At 42.0% G+C, this 23692-nt stretch overlaps 2 protein-coding genes across 4 annotated transcripts in view; one reads left to right on the top strand and one right to left on the bottom strand.

Annotated features, from left to right (window-relative positions):
• Positions 1 to 17223, bottom strand: part of CAMKMT (calmodulin-lysine N-methyltransferase) — a 440111-nt gene extending 422888 nt beyond the window's left edge. Inside the window, exons 1-2 of the mRNA XM_083175720.1 lie at positions 16933 to 17223; positions 2108 to 2283 (exon numbers count right to left, since the gene is read on the bottom strand). Coding sequence (XP_083031846.1) covers positions 2108 to 2283; positions 16933 to 17088 — 332 coding nt within the window. The 5' untranslated portion in view covers positions 17089 to 17223. The remainder of the gene's footprint in view (positions 1 to 2107; positions 2284 to 16932) is intronic.
• Positions 17224 to 17282: 59 nt separating this feature from the next.
• The window catches only part of PREPL (prolyl endopeptidase like), a 37467-nt gene continuing 31057 nt past the window's right edge, over positions 17283 to 23692 (top strand). The window contains exons 1-4 of one of the 3 annotated variants that reach the window (XM_083175718.1): positions 17283 to 17411; positions 17605 to 17886; positions 20637 to 20765; positions 22542 to 22608. In XM_083175718.1, coding sequence (XP_083031844.1) covers positions 17680 to 17886; positions 20637 to 20765; positions 22542 to 22608 — 403 coding nt within the window. In that variant the 5' untranslated portion in view covers positions 17283 to 17411; positions 17605 to 17679. Of the gene's footprint in view, positions 17430 to 17604; positions 17887 to 20636; positions 20766 to 22541; positions 22609 to 23692 lie in introns of all 3 variants that reach the window. The other 2 variants (XM_083175717.1, XM_083175719.1) reach the window with 2 other exon arrangements.

Below are 23692 nucleotides of genomic sequence, written 5' to 3'. Positions count from 1 at the left end.
AGGCACCAACTGAGGAGCTCCTCATCTTTATATGGATACATTCTCTCCAATCTATTATTTGTTCCTGTTCTTTTATCGATGTTTGACCATTCCTTGGTTATCATGTCCCTAATCATTTTATGGACTGGAAAGCACCTGTTCTTCTTAGATTTGTCTTGGAACAATGGATTATCTTCCTCAGTGTCTACTGGTTCCTTAAAGTTCATTGCTTTGTAAATCTTCTTTAGCAGACTTTCTACTATCTCTAAATTAAATGTCCTGGAATCCTCAATTTCCCCAGGTTCATCCTCAGAATCCTCTTTTTCTATGACTTCTCCTGGATAATCATCTACTTCCTGTGATAATTCTGCTTGCTCCCTGGATCTTTTAGGATTTTGACTTTGTGCAAACTCTTCCTTGGACACAAATGAATTTTTCATCCATTCCATCAGGTTTTTTAATACATCTGTTTGTTCAACCTGCTTAGTGATTTTTGACTGGGTTTGTAAGCATTTCCCACACACTGTGGCTTTATCCACGGATGAGAACAGCATATCACAGGTCATGCAAGTACATGAAACAACCTTCTTCTTTGCAGTCCTCTTTTTAGGAACAGGTGAAGAAGGCACACTATAATAAAAAGAATAATTACTATCTAACCTTAAACTAAAACAATCTAATGCCCATAAAAACCGGGGTTACCTCAATTGGGCATCAGCAGGCTTAGGTGGAAGAAGGTAGATCCATCTCTGATCCAGCCTAGCAGACTCCTGAAACGAGTGATAGTCTGCTGGCAACACAGGTTTAAATAGCGCGCTTTAACCCTGCGCTCTCCGCTCTGGCAGCTCATAGTATAGCCAGGCGGAACCAACAAATCCAGCCGAGTACCCGGGGGATCATTTAGCCCGTGCACCTGTAAGCACGCTGGGCGGAAGTGCGGCATCAGCGTGCTTCCGCCCCTTCTGCCTGCGGCGTTACTACAAATCCTTTTGCCGCTATGACTGCTGTAAGTCAACCAACTTCCAGGCGCTGCTGCTGCCCGCTACAGCTCACCAGCGGGAGTCACCTGCCGCCCTCCTACCCCGCGCGCGTGTCGGCGCACTACAGGTACCAAGCGGCACTGCCATGCTGGCAGCCGTTTTTTTTTTTTTCTCTTCTAGGCAGGTATACTTAGCTGTCTGGCAGGACCCAGTCCACACTCCTTACCAGCTCCTCTTCTTCCCGGGCAGCTACCCTTCAGCTGAGGCTGATTCTGAGGCACCCGTTCAAACAAAATAAAATACCCTGTACTGTCTGACTAACGGAGACAGAAAGAAAAGACACAGAGGAGAGGGAGGAGGGGGCTATTATACCCAAGGTGGGCGGTCCCTGAAAAACATTCTGTCTGAACTAGGAGAAGGGAGGATATCCCAGTGTTATGGCTGCCATGGGGATCGTAAAAGAAATCTATCTAAATATCCCCTGGGATAATCTTTATAATTGTGCACTATGGACTTCTAGGTTCTAGAGCGACTCATTACATTATTTTAACAATTGTTGTTTTTTAAATATCGTTTTATTGGTATTAATAAATTGTGTATTTTTTTGAGAACCGTGTATTGGTATATTTGATCACAGCCAGCGCTGGCACACCTTTTTTCTTATTTCCATTTATTATTGGGTCTGACAAACCCAGTGCCAGCTGCTGTTGATAGCGCACCACACAATACTTCTTTTTTCTTGATTAAGGCCGACGCCTGAGCACGACTGTGTTTTTTTCAGATTATCTGCAATAGATATTATTGTTATTTCGATCCGAAAGCATGCGGTCATTTCATAATGGTACGGATTGTGAACTCACACATCAACGATCAACCCTGAATCAGGTCCTTAGAACCTTGCAAGGGTTGGAGTCCCCCAGAAGGAAATACATAAAAGTGCCAAGAAAAAAAACCTACGAAGACTGAGTACACACTAGGATGGCTAATCGGCTCTTTAGCCAGTCTGCCAACCTATTCGGCCATTAATAGGTGTATGGACGCTTGTCAATCGTCGGCCTTTGTTGTGTCTGACATTACAATTGGGTGGGCACTTGTGCAGCATCCGTATGCAAATATATATTCATTCAAAAGAATAAGTAAAACAATACCTTAAACAAACACTGTACTGAGGAAAGAATATACTAGTGTACTGAAGCCACGTGTGTTGTTTGTCTTCTGTTTCCTCCTTTGGTAATTCGATAATGGAGAACAGTTGAAATGAATTAAACCTTCTGACGGACACTTTGTGCAGATTCTCCCCATCTAAGCTCTCCTTCCTCAGTGCCTAAATTAGCAGAAAAAGACACAAACCATTAACTGTAGAAAATGCAACAGGTTGTAATACTTCATGTTATTATCTGCAGGAAAGCTAAATTTTACTAACCCTTTGAGTGCCAAGTGAATTAGTCAAATTTGGTGTGAAAATTACCAAGCAAACAATTTATATAACAAATGTGAGCGACGCTGGCATTTGTAGCCGATATTTTGCATGTCTCTCACAGAGATGTTGAACTCAAAGGGTTAATAACAAAGCAGTTATCAATGACGCAGATTTATATGATCATAAGCAAAATGTTCCTGTTTAGGAGAAGTATTTTGCTAACTTTTTATGCAGACTTTCTAAATAGGGCCACTGGTTTGGATCTCTGCTTCTACAGTAGAAGCCGTCACACATCAAGGCAACGACTTAGTACTTTGTTAGAAAATTTGATCCCTTTTAATTCTGTCCTATTTCTGGGGGTTTGTAATATTTATTAAATGTTCTTTAGTTCAACTACATATTCACAACCAATCATCTTCAGTCTGTACATTAATGGGCGGGGTTTAAAAAAAATATCAGGTCAATAAAGTACCAATCAGCTTGTAATTGTCATTTTACTTATGATATATTTAATAACTGATATTTTTTAAACACCGCCTATTAATGCACAGATTGAAGAAGATTTATTGCTACTTTATCCCCACTTTTTTTTCCCTCCAAGCTTTGATAAATATGTCCCTTTACAAAATGAGTGTTCATTCTAGCACCTTGCACCTTTCAAAATCTCAACACCTATGTACAATTGCATTTTCAACTGATCATATACAAATGTACACATTAATATTTCATAGTAACTCATCTATTTGCAGCTTCTTTAGCTAATGTGGCATTTCTGCAATTCTGCATTTTTACATTTACAAAAAGAAATCATCATGTAGTTCTTTCATGATCTGCAGCAGACTACACACAAGGAAGATGCATTAAGATCCCATCATCTCCTGAAAAGAGGTCAACTCGAAGCTATAGTACAGAATGTTAGGAGACCAGGCTCAGAGATGACCAATAACCTAGAAGGTTCTCCTCAATGTCAGAACACATAATGCCACGGTGAAATCCATGAACTCAATGTGCAGCATAACTGAATAAGTATTCATCCACGAAAGATGGAAGAGAAAAGCAGCTTTTAAAGGACTACGAGAGAGTGCTGCTTACCATCTGCATTTCTACCAGAAAGACTAATAAAGTTTGTAACTTTAGAAAGTAAAATAATGGTGCACTTCCTAATCACCTCCACTTCCTAATCACCAAAGGAGATAAATTATTCAATATTAACCCATACGGTTCAAACAAACCTAGTTGTAACTCGGAGGTGTAAAAAAGTAAATAAATTATGGAAAAAAACAAAACACTGTTATCTGAATGTGAGTTCTATATATGTAGACTTGTATTGTGTTACTTGTCTGTGGGATTTATGGATATTGCCTTCTTTTATTTTATCTTTTTGAATTGTATTTTCAGATTATAATATTCTAGATTTTTTTTTTTAGGTATTTTGTATTAAACGTATAAAAAGAAAAGAAAGTACATTTTTGCTGGTCTAACATGAAAGAAGCAAAGAAGAAAAGGGAGTAAAACAAAAATTATTTGTATTTTTAAAAACAGAGGAAAAAAAACATGTGCTAAAGCCAATATACAAACAATACATGGTATTTTACTTTTTGTACAAAATTTCCCAATATGAAATTTCCAATAATATTGCTTTATTTTAATACAGAGAATATTAACAAATTAGAGAATGATACAATCTGAAATTGACCATGCATATAAAAAAAGACATCAGAAAATAAATAAAATCAATATGGATCTAGATAAGCAGGGTCTATATGTGTATCTCTTGCCATTTAAATTTCTAAAGGGACTTAATTTTCATAGAAAAAAGGTCCGTGCAGTATTCTAGTCACCACTCCTTATTTTCTTCGGCCAGTACATACTGTTTTCCCACAATAGCAGGCACGCATTTTGTGGCAAAAGGTAGACAGGCATGTGGATTCCCCATTCCACTTCCAGCACCTTTCTGGTATTTTCCACCTCAAAGGAGATGCTTATTTGTTACACAGAGAGAAGGACAGGATAGTGTGAGAATCGTTTTCAGGGTTAAAAGGGAACGGATCGGCCTAAAGATGCATACACACGGAACAATGCCGGAAGCGATCCGACATCGTTCACAAGTGTATCAAATCATTCATTGTGCGTACACAGTGAACGATTTGATACACTTCACAAAAAGTTTGGTCTATGATCTTCCTGCATGTGTGGAAGTTCATAGACCATCGTTAACGATCTGCGAATTACGCGCATCGTTAACGATGAGTGGAACGATTTGAATGATTGTTCGTTCCGATCGATCAGCAATGCCCACACTGTCCTTCAAATCGTTACGTGTGTAGGCACCTTAAGAGAAGAGATGGTTATCTGTCAGGATACTGTATACTGTACATGAAGGACCATCCCCTACTATATGAATTGTGTGGATATGTCCTAACTTATCTGGTATCTGATCCAAATTTTTATGTAGTATATTGTATCACTATACAAGTATATCTTTCCTGTTCTCGTCTGTACAATACAGAGCCTTAAGGTATCTTAATAGTAATATTGGCTCTAACAGATACCTCCAATATACAAGAGGCAGAGGTACTTATCTAATATACAAATATCATATGTGAATTATAGAAGTGCAGTGTCTTGAATATCATTGGGTAAAACAGGTATTACTGGAAACAGAAAGGGTAGGGGAATAGCATATGTCAGTGACAGGGCTTTCAATAACAGGAATCGTGGGGTACTACAATCACCACATGATGGACTGGACACCAAGATATCTACTGGCTTTCCAAACCTTTGAAATGTCCCTGCTAACTATTAACTATTAACAGATCCAAATAATAATTAAAGCTTTATTTTGGAAGATATATTGAATATGTGCCTAGAACAGCTGACTATTGCATATTACGATGCCTTTGTACCAACTAAAGTGGACTGCTCCAGATATCTGTACTTGGACCAGTGCTTTTTAAATATCTTCATTGCTGACATTGCAAATCATATTGAAGGGAAAGTACGTCTTTTTGCATATGACACAAAGGTTTGCAACAGGGTACACACACCAGGAGGGGGTTAAACAAATGAATGATGATCTAGGTACATAAAAGGAATGGACAAGTGCATGAGAATTACAGGTTAATGCCAAAAAATGCTAAATCATGCACTTGGGTCTCAAAAATCCCAAGGCTAAATATAGTATTAATGGCACTACATTGAAAACTACTGAGGAGGAAAGGGATCTAGGTGTCACTATTCCAGATGACTTAAAGGCAGATAATCAAATGTAAAGCAATGAAGAAGGCAATTTAGATGCTTGGTTGCATAGTGAGAGGAATCAGCAGCACAAAGACGGAAGTAATAATACCACTGTATAGGTCAATGGTACGACCCCATCTTGAATACTGTGTCCAGTTCTTGAGGCCATATCTCCAGAAGGATATAAATATATTGGAAGGCAACTAAGATGGTACATAGCCTATATTAAAAAATCTCAATATGTATAAGGAGCAGAGAAGGGAAAGGGGGGATATGATAGAAACTTTCAAATATATAAAGGGTTATAACAAGGTCCAGGAGTGAAACATTCTCCAAATGAAGGGAAGTATTATAACACAAGGACATGCAGTGAAACTGGAGGGAGGGAGGGAGGTTCAGGGGAAATATAAGGAAAAATTACTTCACAGAAAGTGTAGTTGACAAGTGGAATAGCCTCCCATCAGAGGTGGTAGAGGCTAAGACAGTAAAACAATTTAAACATGCATGGGATAGACATAAGAATATCCAAAGAAACAAGGATCAAGTATGGTTTAAGGGTAACCATATGGTTAAAAGTGGGCAGACTAGATGGAGGATAGATCTTATCTGCCCTCAAATTCTATGTTTCTATATTTAATTCAACAAAAATGAAGGCATTTCTGGCCTTTTACGTGACAGACCTGGAAAAACGTTGGTTTACCCGAGTATTTTCTGATGGTGATAGGTACCCTATACTCCAACTCAACCACTATGAAAAGACTTTGGAGGCTATTCTGGTTGACACGCAAAGCTGTGAAAAAGTTGAGTAGAATTTAGTCTTTTATGTATAGTGATATGTAGAAAAAAAATGCACTAAAAAAATGCCACAAAGTGAAATCTTTAGTAAACATGTTTATTGCTGCCCTTCAGTTTTTTGTTTTTGTTTTACAGGTCGAGTATCCCGTATCCGAATATCCGTTATCCGAATTATTCCGAAAACCATACATTCCAGAAAGTGAAAAAAATATATATTTTTTCTAAAAACTCACTGGGGACATTTGTAACAGCAGTACAGAGGACATGATATGTAACTGGCACTATATATGTACAAGAAAATGATTGCTTGGCATTCAAATTCAGTATCTGAGATAGTACACACATTTAGTTTCATGTTTTGAAACCTTTGTTTTTTGAACAAATAACATATATTTGTGTGTATTTTATTTGGTAATAAAATATATTTGTGTGTTTTTTATGTGTTTATACAGCATAAATGCAAGATAATTCAAAATACATCATTGAAATATTAAAAAATTCCGAAATACGGAATAATCCGTTATCCAAAATTCTCCTGGTCCCGCTCATTTTGGATAAGGGATACTCAACCTGTATTAGTAAACTACTTAAAATATTTAAAACATTTTTTATGCTAGCATTGTGCCCATGGCTGTGCCTAAAATTAATAAAAATGTAATATAAAATAATTAAGTGATTAAATGAACACAATAAACAGTTAAATTAAATGCCTCTTGGAGATTATTTATTATTATTTATTTATTAACAGTTTCTTATATAGCGCACACATACTGTATTACACAGCGCTTTACAGAGAATATTTGAACAATCACATCAGTCCCTGCCCCAGTGGAGCTTACAATCTATATATTCCCTACCACATGTACACGCACACACAGACATTCTAGGGTTAATTTTGTTGGAAGCCAATTAACCTACCTGTATATTTTTGGATTGTGGGAGGAAACCGGAGTACCCGGAGTAAACCCACGCATGCACGGGGAGAATAGACAAACTCCGCACAGTTAGAGCCATTGTGGGAATCGAACCCATGACCTCAGCGCTGTGAGGCAGTAATGCTAACCATTACCCCATCCGTGCTGCCAAGAGATTACTTCATATTTCAGAAAGACAATTTTTAAATGTTGCTGTACCTTTACGGTGAGATATAAATAGCCTATATAATGTATGCAGTATATTCCTTCACTTTACATTATTTCAAGTAGGATCTCATACAGACAGCGTGAGGTTATAAAAATGTTACAATTTGAATGGTCAATAAACGAGTGGTAGGCAAACCTGTCCTCAAGATCTACGGACAGTTCACGTTTTTCAGGCAACCTGTGGATCTATAAAATGTGTCAGTTAGGAATGAATGTAGCATGTCTGAAAATGACAGTTAGTAATGACTACAGCTGTGCACCAGATAGGTGATTTGGAAAAGTGGACCGTTGATAGATCTTCAAGACCAGTTTGGCCAGCCCTACAAAAGACCCTATTTCATAGGTGATGTGCACAGTATAACCTGTGCATTTTCAAATAAAGCGGTGAACCATGTAAAAGTCTACCACAGTAATATATGAGCACCTTCAGCCACCCCCAACACATAGCAGGTATGAAAGTTTCTATTAGCAAATGTTTGTTAAGTTAATGGGCGTGATATACCAAAGGTTTCCATAAATTGGTCAACTTCCTTCCATTAAGAAAAGGTGTTCAGACAGTGCAATTGTGGGCCTCATAATATATAATTTTTTTACTATATCTATGTGAAGGTCATGATCAATGTATTTCAATAAATGACAAAAGGTACTTGTGACTTATCTGGGCGCCCGATTTTCTTCATCGCACCTAAAAATATAAAGTGTGGCGAGCGCAGCGAGCCACCGAGCCCGAAGCGTGGCGGGCCCCGCGAGGGGACGCGGATACCTGTGAAGCCCGCGAGGGGACGCGTATAGCTGTGAAGGTATCCACGTCCGCTCGCCACGCTTCGGGCTCGGTGGCTCGCCACACTATATAAAATCAACTCCACACCGACGTGGATAGTGGGGGTATGAAAAGGACGGAGGACGCGTACCGCCGCCCCTCGCGGGCTCGCTGCGCTCGCCACGCTTCGGGTTGGCGTTGATAGTGGGGTGGCTTTAACAATGGGGGTCATTTAGCCATCAGGGTGGGTATACAATTAAAAATGGGGTCTGGGGGGCCATTTCACATATGAAACAGGCATCTGGGTGCCTGTACATATTAAAATCGCATCAAATCGCATTGCATGCAATACAACAGCATACAATGCAACGCGATTTTCTCTTCAAGGGAATTTCAAGGGAAATCGCGTCAAATCGCATGCTTAGGGTACTGGCATACAATTTCAACATCGGGTGCCCAGATAAGTCACAAGTACCTGACAAAACACTAAAGCATGGAAGATATTACAGTTAGCAAGACTGCACATGACATTTATTTTCTTTTTTTGGTTCTCTTTATATCTATCTAAATCGCTCTTTCAGTGTTCGTTTCTCTGAATCCACCTCTTGGCTACCTTTATTGGTTTGTGTACAGCAGGGCTCAGAATTAGGTCCTCTGCTTTTCTTAAACTATACCGCATCCATTAGCAAAGTAATGTGTCACCATCCAAAAGCTCACTGCCTAAGTGTCATCCTTGACTCAGAACTGTACTTTGTCCTAAATGCATCCCCAAAAAATATCCAAAATCTGACCATACCTTACAAAAGATACTGTTAAAACGCTATGCTCTCATCATCTCCCGCATTAGTTATTGCAATAGTCTTCTTACTGGTCTTACCAAAAAAAGACTCTCACCACTGCAATCTATCCTGAATATAGCTGCGTGCCTAATCTTCCTTCATCTGCCAATACACTATGGGCCTTATTCTAGTTTACTCTTAGAGGCAAATTCCTTCTTAGCTGGACAAAACCATGTGCACTGCAAGTGGGGCAGATGTAACATGTGCAGAGAATTAGATTTGGGTGGGGTTTTTCTTCAAAGTGAGATCTATATTGCAGTGTAAAAATAAAGCAGTCAGTATTTTCCCTGCACAGAAACAAAATAACTCACCAAATCTAATTCTATCTGCACCTGTTACATCTGCCCTCCTGCAGTGCATATGGTTTTGTCCAGCTAAGAAGGAATTTGCCTCGAAGAGTGAACTAAAATAAGGCCCTATGTCAGTCCATCCATTGGTTACCTGTATGTATAACGTATTCAATATAAAATACTTTTACTCACACACAAGGCCATAAACCAAACTACATTTCTTTACTTATCTCAGACTATCTCCAAACTCGACCTCTTCAGAAGATCTACATCTCTCATCCATAATTATTATTCACACTTACAGCACTTTCTTTGGGCTGCATTTGCTCTGTAGAATGAACAGACATGCACATTAAGACTCTCCACCAGTCTTCCAGCCTTCCCTGAAAACTCACCTCTTCATGAAAGCTTATCAAATTACGGAACAGCCCACATAACCTTAATTAGTGTTCATTCTAGAACCCGCCAACTTTGAAAACCCATGCAGATCCTCTTCCCTGCCTGAAGTGTCGCTGTCTGCTGTAGTGCTTTTAGCACAGTGTGGTCTGAATATCAGCAATGATATGCAAACCAGAACTGGGCTAGAGACACAGTAGACAGCGACACCCCAGGCAGGGAAGAAGAACTGCATGGGTTTTCAAAGATGGCGGGTGCTAGTATGAACACTACTTAATAAACCTTTTTTATCCAATAATATCCCCACTTTACAGTCCAAACATAACCTCACATATCTTGTCTTTCTTCACTTTGCCATTTCTCTTGACAATTGGCCAACATCACTGAGTGAGCATAAGAACTTTTGCAATCTAGTGGGCCATTATGCAATATATAACACCTATCCCTGTTTATCAGTTCCTATTTTACTATAAACTATAACCAATTCTATTCTAAGGGGCTCAGAGTCATAAGTGTAAATGCTGATTCATTAGCGTTGACTCATATGAGCCGATTCAATTGTGGTGTGCCCCCTCACAGTCATCTAAACAAATGGGCATCTATCAGAGCTATTGAATTGCTGATCCAGTCAGCATTTAACGTGGCTAACCGCTTGGGGTTAAGACAATTTGAGCAACTAAACCTGTAGCTGTCAGTTGTAACTTTTCACACTTGTTTTCTCGCAATTAGAGGCTGAAATAAAAAAAAAGTGTGTTCCGCAGCTAATGGTGGTCTGTTCTAAGCAGAAATTGAACATCTCCGATAGATGCCCATTTGTTTAGACGACCAACAGGCCCCTAGATGTCCATACCAATGAATCAACATTCACACTTGCGACTCTAAGCTTTTACATTATGACAGGGTTTTTGGACATTTGTTACATTTCAGAATGTTCAAAGTACGTCCTTGCACTTGAACTTGAAGTTAAGTGATCTCTATGGGATCCCATTATTGACATAACCACTAGGTGTTAACATTAGCTGTGTGCTGAGTTTTGCCGTTCATGTTAGCAGCTCAGTCAATTGCGATTGATATTCTGCTAAATGACCATGTCCCGAATAGAGATGGATATCACTTGTGATTGGCTTAAGTGGATAATTACAATTCAAGATTATAGTATTCTTCTGCCGCTGTGCCAAAAAACTAATTTAATTTTTTTTTTTAAAGAGGGGTTTCCCATTGAATTTAAAATATGAAATATTTACCTGTGAATTATAATATAATTGCTTAAGATTACTTAAAGAACCAATTATTGATTATATTAGTAGTATTATTAATTGATCAATGTATTTTAATAAGTCTATTAAATATTCGGTACTTATGTAGTATCTGGACGCCCGATTATCGCATCGCATCCGACCAAATCGCATGCGATGCGATGGACCCGATTTTCCATAGGATTCTATGGGAAAAAGGGTCCTTTTCATTTACCCACCATCCAACTACGCATGGAGTTGGATATAAACCTGTGGCGAGCGTAGCGAGCCACCAAGTCCGAAGCGTGGCGAGCGCAGCGAGCCCCGTGAGGGGACGCGGATTCGTTAAAAAGTATTCCGCATCCGCTCGCCACGCTTCGGGCTCGGTGGCTCGCTACACAGGTTTATATCCAGCTCCATGCATAGTTGGATAGTGGGGAAATGAAAAGGACCCTTTTTCCCATAGAATCCTATGTTAAAATGGACTCAGTCCATTTTAACATTGAATCCTATGGAAAAATCGGGTCCATCGCATCGCATCGCATGCGATTTGGTCGCATGCGATGGACCCGATTTTTTAATCGGGCGTCCAGATACTACATAAGTACCAAATATTCTTATCTGTTTACTTAAAAAAATAAAATTAAAAAAATTTAGACTACAGGGTAAAATAGTCATGAGCCCACACTATATACCACAATGGGGGGTGAGTGAGGGTGATTTAATTTTGCAGGAAGTGCCACCGTGCATTAACGCAAATAATGAATCAGACAGATTCAGTAGTGCTAGCATTGTAAGTTTTCTTCATTTACCTTGTTGCAATTTTAATAGGACATAGTCTACCATTCCGTAAGAGCACATTGCCTCAGTCTACCATTCCGTAAGAGCACATTGCCTCAGTATCAGGATTAGCATTATCCCTAATGCCTTGGTTCGCAGATCCCCAAGGTAAGATAAAAGAATCTTAAACAAAAAGCAGGTGAGTCACCAATTTCCCATGGTTAACCTTTTCCCACAGAACGACTGGTTAAGGCTATGCTATACACTGCCCATGAGGATGCCAGGGGATATGATACACATCCAAATTGAAGTCCCCGTGGATGGTAAAGTACGAAAGTCAAGAAAAATCTCGAAATATTCATGTTGACCTACTCATGCCTCAACCATTGGTGTGTTGACTTTTTTTTCGCGGTGACGTTTTATCAAAGTCAAGCTTTGTCAGTGTCGATCTGTTATCTGTACCTTCTCAATGCCCACGGAATTGACCACGGAATGTCATAGGAGGTAGAAAAGTGACAATCAACACTCTGTCAGGATCCAGGCTTAAAACCCTTTCTGCAGTAACTCACCTTTACTTTCTTTTCAGCATGGAAGTTGCAGTCTGACTGCCTGACTGCTGAAGTTAGACTGCTGATTAGTCACTTTTGTAACATTCCAAGGTACTGCAGGGAAACTGGACTCTCTGCTCACAGAGGTGATTAGGCCTGTGCATGCTGCCTTTGCATTCTCAGTTGATTAGTGTCTAATTCTGGATCACAGTGTATTCCACTGTCACATAGGGCCTTATTCTAGTCCACTCTTTCTGACAAAATCCTTCTTAGATGGACAAAACCATGTGCACTGCAGGGGGGCAGATGTAAAATGTGCAGAGAGAATTATATTTGGGTGAGTTATTTTGTTTCTGTGCAGGGTAAATACTGACTGCTTTACTTTTACGCTGCAATATAGATCTCACTTTGAAGTAAAACCCCACCCAAATCTAATTATATCTGCACAAGTAACATCTGCCCCACCTGCAGTGCACATGGTTTTGTCCATCTAAGAAGGATTTTGTCAGAAAGAGTGGACTAGAATAAGGCCCATAATCTCAGCATGCAATCCTCAAGCCACTCCTTGCCTGTCTTCTGTGCTTTAAAAGGAAGTCCAGCCCAAAGCCTGATGCCTGGACAATTGCAAAACTTGCAGTGTGTACTTGATCACTCCGTGTTCCACATTCAAGTCCCAAGTTCCAGCATCCCGCCCGCCCGGCACCTCCTGCCTCCTGATTCTGGTCCCATCCGGCACCTCGAGAGTCCGGTCCCATCCGGCACCTCGAGAGTCCGGTCCCATCCGGCACCTCCTGCCTCCAGAGTCCGGTCCCGTCCGGCACCTCCTGTCTCCACAGTCGGGTCCCGTCCGGCACCTCCTGTCTCCACAGTCCGTTCCCGCCCGGCACCTTCTGCCTCCTGAGTCAGGTCCCGTCCGGCAGCTCCTGCCTCCCAGTGCCTCACTACCGTTGAACAAAATCTTGGTCCAGTCAAGGCTCTTTCTCTCGTCTCCTCTCCAGGTTCACAGTATCCAGCTGGTACATCTAGCGAGCCTGCCATCCGCACCTGCCCAAGACTACTGCAATAGAGGGTCAGTGATCCAGCAGTCCTCCAGCCGGTGTTACTACTTCATGACCAGAGTCCGTGTACCCCAGCATCTCCAGTGATATGAAAAGATTCTCTGCTTCCAGTAATAGCTAACGGCAGTTCTCACTGTTACCCACAACCTTCATGTGAAAGGGTTACAGAAAACCATCCCGCTTGATCCTAGAACCCGTAAACAAGGTCCTGCCTTCAAAGGCTGAGTCAGGGTTTCCCAACACACCTGTCATGACATCTCCTTACTTTGGGCCCCATTAAATAATAATCCCTATTAAAAGTTGAATATTAATTTAGCATCACAGAGATATGAACGAATATGCCCCTGATATATAAGGTAAATTAACTCTCTAGCAAAATTCCCTTCCTCTGTGGCATCCTTGCTCTGCTGGCAATGTGTGGCTGTGTAATGCACGTGTGAAAGCCATCTGCTAATGCTCATTGTGCTTTCACCCACTATGGTCTCATCAAAGCCTGGAAGGCTTCACTGAAGACAGAAAGACACTTGCTGTAGTTAATATAAGCGGTGCAGCCATAAACATTGAAGCTTAGCTAAACGTTCTATGCTTATTACAGAACTGAGCTCATGAGGGAGAAAAGGAAGAGGAAAGGAAAAGAAGAACAAAAAGAGAAGAAAGAAAAGGAAAAAGAAAAAAAAGGAAGAAAAAGAAAAGAAAGAAGAAGAAAAGGAGGAAGAAAAGGAAAGGGAAAAAATCTAAAAGGAAAAACAAAAAGAAAAGGAAGAGGAAAAAGAAGAAGAATGAAAAACAAGTGGAAGAAATTATTTCTTAAAAAGGCTTATGGCTTGTTCTTAAGCCAGGTACACACCTCAGCAATGTGCCAACCCAGAGACACAGCAATGAGATGTAACTGTATATTGCATTGCCATACACACCGCACAATCCATGGTATATTATTACATGCTTGATATAACGGTACTTATGTAGTATCTGGGCTGCCGATTTTGAAATCGGGTCCATCGCATCGCATCGGACCATATCGCATGCGATGCGATGCGATGCACCCGATTTTTCCATAGGATTCAATGTTAAAATGGACTGAGTCCATTTTAACATGGAATTCAATGGGAAAAGGGGTCCTTTTCATACCCCTACTATCCAAGTGGGCATGGAGTTGGATATAAACCTGTGGCGAGCATAGCGAGCCACCGAGCCCGAAGCATGGCGAGGGGACACAGAATACCGTCCGCTCACCACGCTTCGGGCGCGGTGGCTCGCCACAGGTTTATATCCAACTCCATGCCCACTTGGATAGTAGGGGTATGTAAAGGACCCCTTTTTCCCATTGAATTCCATGTTAAAATGGACTCAGTCTATTTTAACATTGAATCCTATGTAAAAAATCGGGTCATCGCATCGCATGCGATATGGTCGCATGCGATGCGATATCGCATCGCATCGCACTGATTGTATGCCTTAAGTTAAGGCATACAATCAAAAAATCGGCAGCCCAGATACTACATAAGTACCGATATAACTACAAGTTGTATGTCACATCAACCCATCTGCTGTGCAGCACATCAGATGTGAAGATGTGACCACCCAATTCATGAATCAATGCTCTTGGGACGATGGACTTGGGATAACACACTATACATTGATTGTTGTGCTCCAGAGCTTAAGATCAGCTTATTTATTGTATAGTGTGTAGCCAACTTTAACTAGTGCCCTTTATGGGGGGAAAAACTTTAAATATGAGTAAAAATGAAGGTACACCCTCATTTTATCAAAAGTAAAATAAAACAGTATCCACATACTACTTCCTTTTCATCTCTAGTTTTGAACATTACCCAATAATCTTTATCACCACCAGTCACTGAGTGATAGGAAATACACTATGTGGAAGAAAGTCATGAAACTCTGAAATAATGGAATCTTCCTGACAAAGTGAATATGGACTCTTCCTACATGTATAAATATGAAAGCAAGCGTCGTAGCAGATCATTTGCTGATAAAATGACGGACAGGAAACGCACTCAGTTATCATGGTCGAACTGCGGCTCACAAGCCTCTGATCACAAAAACCAATACACGACAGACTTTGTTGGTGTAAGGAGCGGAAAAACTGGACGGTGGAGCAATGGAAACAAGTTCTATGGAGCGATGAATCATGCTTCACATTGTTTTGATCAGATGGGAGAGTGTGGGTATGGCGATTGCTTGGAGAACGCCTGTTACCCAAATGTGTAGTGCCAACAGTAAAACGTGTTCTGGGGTTGTTTCTGCTGGCATGTTGTGGGCTCACTCGTACAGGTGCATGGGAACATGACATCGGCGACCTATCGAGATATTCTGGATAACTCCATGTTACCTACGTTGTGGCATTTCTATGGGAACGACGATTGTGTGTTCCAGGACGACAATGCGACGTGTCAGGGCTACAATGGAGTGGTATGATGAAAATCGCGTCACCCGACTAGCGTGGCCTGCGCAAAGCCCTGATTTGAACCCCATAGAACACCTGTGGGATGAATTTGAGTGCAGGTTGCGGTCGCGATCGCCTCGCCTTTCTACACTACCACAGTTGGTGACTGTACTGCAGGAGGAAAGGCACAATATCCCACTAGGTGTGCTACATGAACTTGTGGAAAGTTTACCACAAGTAGCTGCTGTTATTTCTGCAAAAGGTGGACCTACCCCCTATTAATTGTAAATAAACGCATGGTTTCAGTTGACATGTGGTGTCCAATGACTTTCTTCCATGTAGTGTATAACCATTGGTCTTACATACAGAGGAGGGGCATAACTGCTGACTTCTTGACCGCTGGGTCAGTGATGGAGGGAGGAGCTTAGGTGAACTTAGCTGTGAAGTGGAAAGTATTGTGGTGGGACGTAACACCACATTTGCGTCATAACAACACCACCCCCCACTATTACACTGCCACTTCATCAGCCACATCAGAGATATGCCAACTGTTCCAGGCATCGGGGAGATCCAGAGATTTAGGAGTAGGCGTGTCTGTGTTAAAGGATCCAGCCCCAAGCTTACCAGCCAGCGGGGATTCCGCTATGGCAGGTTTACCCACGCGTGGCTATCCTAAATCACCCTCATTGCCATTTTGATTTAGTAGGTGCCTTCCTTGGCTGCATAGCACTGTGACTGGCTGAGACACTGAAATAGTGAGCTCCCCTATCCCATTTATTGTTTTAAGGACGTTTTTTTTTATATAGCGCACTTTCTTCAGCAGGACTCAATGCGCTAACACAAAAGCCAAAAAATGACTTAACGCTTGCAACCGTGACATGCCCACACCAATCGCATGCAAAGCGCATTGGAAACGCAGGCACAATTGCCATGCTTTTCCACACCAGGCGCAACTCGTAGGACCAATTGCATTGGGTCACTGCAGTTTACAAGTCTGCACATAAACTACAGTACTGTATGTTGGCACCTAGAACAGACAGCACACAGCAACACAATGACTGGCTACCTGTCCCAGCAGTTTCCATCGGGCTCTTGCTGCTCCAGGACCAGGTCTGCTTTTCCCATGAGAAGAGGGTTCCTGAGCGCTGTGAGCTGTGTTTGTGCCGCTGTCTCCACTCTTCCCACCAAGCCGGCTCCCGGCTTCCTCTCCAGCACTCTCCATTATTAATAAAACAAATACCTGACTTCTTTTTTTATTTTTATTTTTTTATCCTGCCCGCCCGCTTGTCAAATGCTGAACGGTCATTTCCGAAAACAAACATCAGCACGCGAGCCGCTCCTGGCCGCGCCCCCTTGCTGCCCGATGAACCAATAAGCGCAAGAGAATCCAACTTTCCGGAAGCTGAAGCGTCCTGGCAGATTGATGTCATCAGTGGGCGACAGACTGGCATTCTCACGTGTTGCCCATACAAGCAGCGGTACACAGTGACAGTGACAGTGTTGACAATGATGAGATATCCAGACACTCAGTGCCAGAGGTTGCCGGTGTGTTTGGCTCTCTAGGTATTGTAGGAGTACTTGGCCAGTTGCACATTGCCTGAACGATAGTTTGATTGTTGTGGGGGACACATATTATACATTGAGGGATTTTTATTTTAATAAGCCCCTTTTATGCAAATGGAAAGTAAATCCATATTTCAATTATGCATACTGACTTTTGTGTTTATTGCTTTTGCAGCCCTGTCCTGTAAACCATGTTTCTGAGACCTTTGTGTCACATTGTTGAGAAGATGGATAGGATGGAGTGAAGAAAATGAAGGTTAAGTTCTTTATACAAGCAATGTCGCGGCTTGTTGGCCGAGAGAGATCTGCGGTTAAAACTGTATGGCGAGGGCTGTACACCTTTTCTTGGCATTGTGACCTCACCCGCGGTAACACGGATTCTCCTAAGAACAGATTAGTCAGGGGAATGTGCTCCTGGCAGGTACAGAGCATTTACCAAATGTCAAATGCCGTTAAGGTTTGTTAATTTGTGGCTTTAAGCACTATAAAGGGAGTACATGTATAATATCAATAAATATATATCCAATCATTGGTACAAAACAGTTAAAATGTGGTTCATAAAAGTGAATCAAAATCTAGTGATTATAACCAATGGAAGAAAAAATTGTAGGTAACAGCGCTTATATTAATATGTAGCAATAAAATCTAAAAAAAACCAATTGGACTGATTCTACATTTAGAAAGTCCAATTGTTTATTTAGATTTTATTGCTACATATTAATATAAGCGGTGGGTACTTGTGTAGTTTCACGGGCTATGCTACGTTTCCTAGCGTAGTCCGCGTAGTGACTCTGCGGCAGCCCTGCGTAGTCAGTGTAGTGTCCCCGTCAGGCAGCGTAGTCACAGTACTGTCCCCGGGAGCTGCAGCTCTATCCCTGGCAAGCCTAGTAAGCGCCTCTCACACAGCATCGATAACCGCCTGATCTCCTGCGCTGGCAGATGCCGGTGGAGAGGCGCTCCATCTGTCTGAGACGCAGGAGCGTCTCAGACGCTTGTGTGTCCCAGTATATATTGCGGCAGGGTACGACAACCCTGCCAGCAGGGTAAGGGGTTCGGTAGCACGTGCGTCTCCTGCACAAAGGGGGGGGGGGGGGTGCGGTGTGGTGTGCAAGTGCGTCTCATGCACAATAAAGAATGTATTTCTATGTTACATACTGGCAAAAGCCTCCATTCCAGCCTGAAGCGTGGTGAGTGGACGCGGTACGCATCCTCCCGACTTGTTCATACCCCCACTATCCACATTGGCGTGGATTTGATTTTATAAAGTGTGGCGAGCCACCGAGCCTGATGTGTGCGAGCGCATGCGGATTACTTGACGTGTATTCCACGTCTCCTCGCAGGGCACGCTGTGCTCTCCACGCTTCGGGCTCGGTGGCTCACTGCGCTCGCCACACTTTATAAGATCAACTCCACGCTGACGTGGATAGTGGGGTTATGAACAAGTCAGGAGGACGCGTACCGCGTCCCCTTGCAGGGATTGCTATGCTTGCCACGCTTCAGGCTGGCGTGGATAGTGGGGATGTTTCAGGAACACATTCACACCTGTCATGTCAGGCAGGTTAAAATGGTCAATGGTTCCCACACAATGTAATAAGCGCTGACTGACTACGCTAACTATGTAAGCTCCGGCTAGCCGCGAAAGGGCGGGAACACAACGCTGTTACTGAAAGGGACGCCTAACTGACTATGCTAACTACTTAAGAGAGCCGCGGGAACAGTACGCTGATTCTGACAGGGACGCTGACCGTGCGAACACTATGCTGATGCTGACAGGGACGCTACGCTAACTATGTACCTGCCGCGATGAAACAACACATGTACCAAGCGGTGTTACCGACTATTTTTTCTTCCAAAAGTTTCCTGGGATTGCCAACCCCATTATGGCAGCTGCTAGTGAGGCAGATCTTGTCACAGCGCCACTATCACCGCCTCCTAGGGGGGGGCGTTTCTTTCCATTATGACCAATGGGCCTCATTCAGAGATGTACATAATCCTGATGGTGAGAGATCTGCGCATGTGCAGATCTGTGAGATTGCACATAGTGCCTCCAAGCCATAGCATGATTGAACAATGGAGGAAACAGGGACATGTTGCCCCCGTGTTCTTGCTGTGTGGTGCAGCCAGTGGCTGTATCCTTGGACACAGGTTCACTGACTTCAGCTACGTGAATAACCCGGCCATCTAGGGTAACCTCGGAGTTACTCAGCTAACCGGTGCTTATGCTGATAATCTGATGAGGAAAACAGTGGGAGGCATCTATTTACACAAGACGCCTCCTGTAGAATTTGCATATGATTGCACAGCAGCTTCTTACTGTTTTAAGTCTTAATTTGCAGCAGCTGTGCAAAAACAACCATCTCTGAATCAGGCCCAATATGTTGTGTATATGCTTCAAGCAGTCTCATGCTTCTTTGTGTAATTTTCAGATTTCCTTCAATTAAATCATGTGTGCGCTTTCGGGGGGGGGGGGGGGGAGTTTCAACATATTGGGCCTAATCCGGCATTGATTGCTAATAGGTTCCATTCCCAAAAACCGATCTATCGAATATCTGTTAAAAAAAAAACAGGTTAGAAGTGGTCATCACTAACGTCAGAGACCCACCCTTAAAACGCTTGAGCACTCCTGAGTTTTCACACCCAGAAAATGCCATGTTTCTACACCTAAACACCAGCTTCCTGTCAATCAAACTACGGTCAATCTGCAACATACCCCCCAAATTTTCCTATTGGGTAATTGAGACAACGAATGCATGCAGGAGAAGGCATGGTTTTGTAACATAGAAAACACTTGTTTTGCATCCCTTGTGTTCTGTATTATATTGGGTGTGGTATGCCGGGCTGACATTCGGGATTTTGACGATCAGTATACCGACTTCGGAATCTCAACTGTCAGTGCTCCGACATGGGGGCGATTCGCAAAGAAGCTGCTTGCGAGGTTGATGGCTTTCTGCATGTTCAATATTTCCTCTATGGGGGTTGTAGACCCCACAAGGGAGAATAGCCCCTATAAGTCGGGATCCTGACGGTCGGGCATTTAACATTCGGGATTCCGATGTCGGTATAGTGACCGTCAGAATCCCGACTGTCGGGAGTTCATCCGACACCCATTTTATTTGTTGTGCCTTGGTTCCAAAATGTATACACTTTTTTTTTTTCTATCAAGATAACTTATCAGCTGTTTTAACTACTTATATTGTTTATGCCAAGATTCTGTTAGAGGCAGAGAGAAGAAACTGGCAGACAGCCTCTGTGTCCTACAAGAAGCTAGCCGCAGTTCTGAACAAACGCCTTTATGCAATACACGATAGTTATCCCATAAGAACAGAAAGGGAAATGGTGAGTACAGAACAGATTATCATCATTATTTAGTATTAGTGTTTATGTTTTAACTTCATTTTATTAGTTGTGATTTAGTTTTTTTAAAGCATTAAAATAGTTTTTCAGCACAGTTGTAAAGGTGGATTTATGTACGTAAATGCAATTGGAAATATATAAAACCCTATGTTCAAATCAATTTACAGTGCGGGTGGGGTCACAACTGCATAATTCAGTGCAAAGTTCGACATAAAAACGTGGGCAGCTTACAGATAGAGCCACTCTCATTCAGATCGCCATATCTTAAAAGCTGGCAGGGATGGGGACCCGCGAGCGCCTCAATGCTTGCATGTCCATTGCTGAATTTCTGAATTTCTGAAGCTTCGGGGTGCCGTGATTCAAAAAAGTTAGGGAACCCCTGCTCTAGTGTGTATGGGGCTTATACCTTCTAGTGTGTATGGGGCTTATACCCTCTAGTGTGTATGGGGCTTATACTCTCTATTGTGTATGGGGCTTATACCCTCTAGTGTGTATGGGGCTTGTACCCGCTAGTGTGTATGGGGCTTGTACCCGCTAGTGTGTATGGGGCTTGTACCCGCTAGTGTGTATGGGGCTTGTACCCGCTAGTGTGTATGGGGCTTGTACCCGCTAGTGTGTATGGGGCTTATACCCTTAGTGTGTATGGGGCTTATACCCTCTAGTGTGTATGGGGCTTATACCCTCTAGTGTGTATGGGGCTTATACCCTCTAGTGTGTATGGTGCTTATACCCTCTAGTGTGTATGGTGCTTAAAGATTCTCTGCAGCTTTGACCACTAGAAACTACAATATGTATCTGAAATCCAGCCAAAATAATTATTAGTGAATAGTAAACAAATATAAAAATTGTGACTTCTACAAAGTAAAGTTTTAAAAGAGCAGTGCAGATTTTTTTTATTTTATATTCCTTATTTAATAAACTACTGTTTTGCAATATATAGTCCTGTCAAAAATAAATAATTTTTTCCAATTTTGCACGATGAAGTCACACCCACGAGTAAGTGAGGCTGTATACCACACTCAGGGGTGTATTCAATGCTTTCTGCGAGCTGTGTCAGTGAGCAGTGCTGCCTGCTCGCTGTCACAGCTCGCAGGGTCAGTATTCAACTGACCCCCTGCACATACCCTTTCCTGCTCGCTAGGTTATTGGAGTGTGAAACGGCGTATGCGCCTGCTAAAACAGCGTGGCTCGCGGCTGGATGCAGCAGGCTCTCTCCATTAGCCGCGAGTCTCGCTGTTTGGGGGAATCCTCGCTGTCCTCTGAACGTTGAATGCAGTGAGCGGCCGGCGCGGGGGTTAAACGGCGAAGATCACTTGTTTTCGGCGATCCCCCGCCATTTAACCCCCTTGCCAGCTACATCTGAATACACCTCTATGCTGGACCAACATATACCTTTTTATTTATTTTTTACAGCCACGTGGAGCTGTGAACTGCCTGAACTTACAGCTAACCAATGGCTAGTTACTTTGCAGATGGTGATCCCAGCCTACAGACGCAGCCCTTGGATATCACAAATCCATGCAGGAGTCCTCTACCTCCTGCTGCCTTGGCGTTTTAAATGCTTACAAACAGGATTTAGGCCTTATGTGTTATATATTTTTCTTAACTAAATGGCAGCATAGTCATAGATTTAGGATTCAAACATTTTCTGACTTCAGTATTCTAAAACAAATTTCAGATTACATTTCCTTTACTACCATGTAATATGCACATTTGACCAAATATGTTTATAAATGTATGTCTTTCTTATACTTACAGATTTCATGTGGAGAGTACATGTATTTTGCTGCGGACGGCTGCATTTATCGCTTGCTAAAAAGCATTGGTAATGAACCGACTTTTTGTGACCTGACCCTATATTTATGCGGCTTCTAGTGATTAGGTCATTGTGTTCAAATAAACCCCCCAAATGTAGATTTTCATTCACGAAGCAACTAGGTAAAAATGATGTCTTTCTGGCACCTGTGCGCAGTAGTTTTCATTAAAAATGGTGATGCTGTATTTTCCACAGCCATTGCCCCAAATGATAATAAACTGATCTCACAGCCTAAAGCCGAAGGAACAAAAGACTCCAACATCCTATAGAACAGTGATGGTTAACCTTGACACTCCAGCTGTTGTTGGACTACACAACCCAGCATGCCCTGCATCAGTTTTACTATTTGGCCATGCTGAAACTGATGCAGGGCATGCTGGGTTGTGTAGTTCAACAACAGCTGCAGTGTCAAGGTTAGCATCACTGCTATAGAATATGCAGTGATGCCTTTGACCATTCATTTATGTTTACAGTCACAAAACCTGTAAAGCATAGTTTCTCAGACTCATAGTGTAAGATAGACTTATAAACAAACTGTGCAAAGCCATCCATCATAATATGGAAATACACAAAGTCAAAGGGAAGTACAAATACGGATACATATAATACAGTACCTCTACAACAGGAGAGTGTGACTATTGGTGGAGCGCTCTGGATTTGTAAAACAGTTAACACACAAAAATAAATGTATAGCGATCAATTTGTTATCACATAAAAAATCACAATTTATTTTAGACTAGCATAAAGATTACGATTTAAAAATGAAGCATATGCAATACATCATATGCTTAAACAAATAAATGTAAAATGCACTCTGAGAAATATTCATTAGTGACAATGGGTTATATTCTTATGCAATCTCACTTGTTCCTAGTACGCTCTCCTCGGATCATTGGATTTGATCTTCCATAGTGTCCAACTTAAGGATATTATGGTGTGTGTCCATGAACCTGAACGGATGCCTCTTGTAGTTTGAAACCACTTGTTTGAGACAGGATTTTTGGAGGTCTCAGGGTCTTGATGGGCTCCAATAATTGACAGGTGGTGGTGTCCCAATAATTGTATCCAGTTGGTGTTGAAAAGTGGGAAGACC

Source organism: Crinia signifera, chromosome 3, assembly GCF_055691185.1.
Source record: "Crinia signifera chromosome 3, ASM5569118v1, whole genome shotgun sequence".
Classification (NCBI taxonomy): Eukaryota; Metazoa; Chordata; class Amphibia; order Anura; family Myobatrachidae; genus Crinia; species Crinia signifera.
This window is presented reverse-complemented; position numbering and strand designations above follow the sequence as displayed.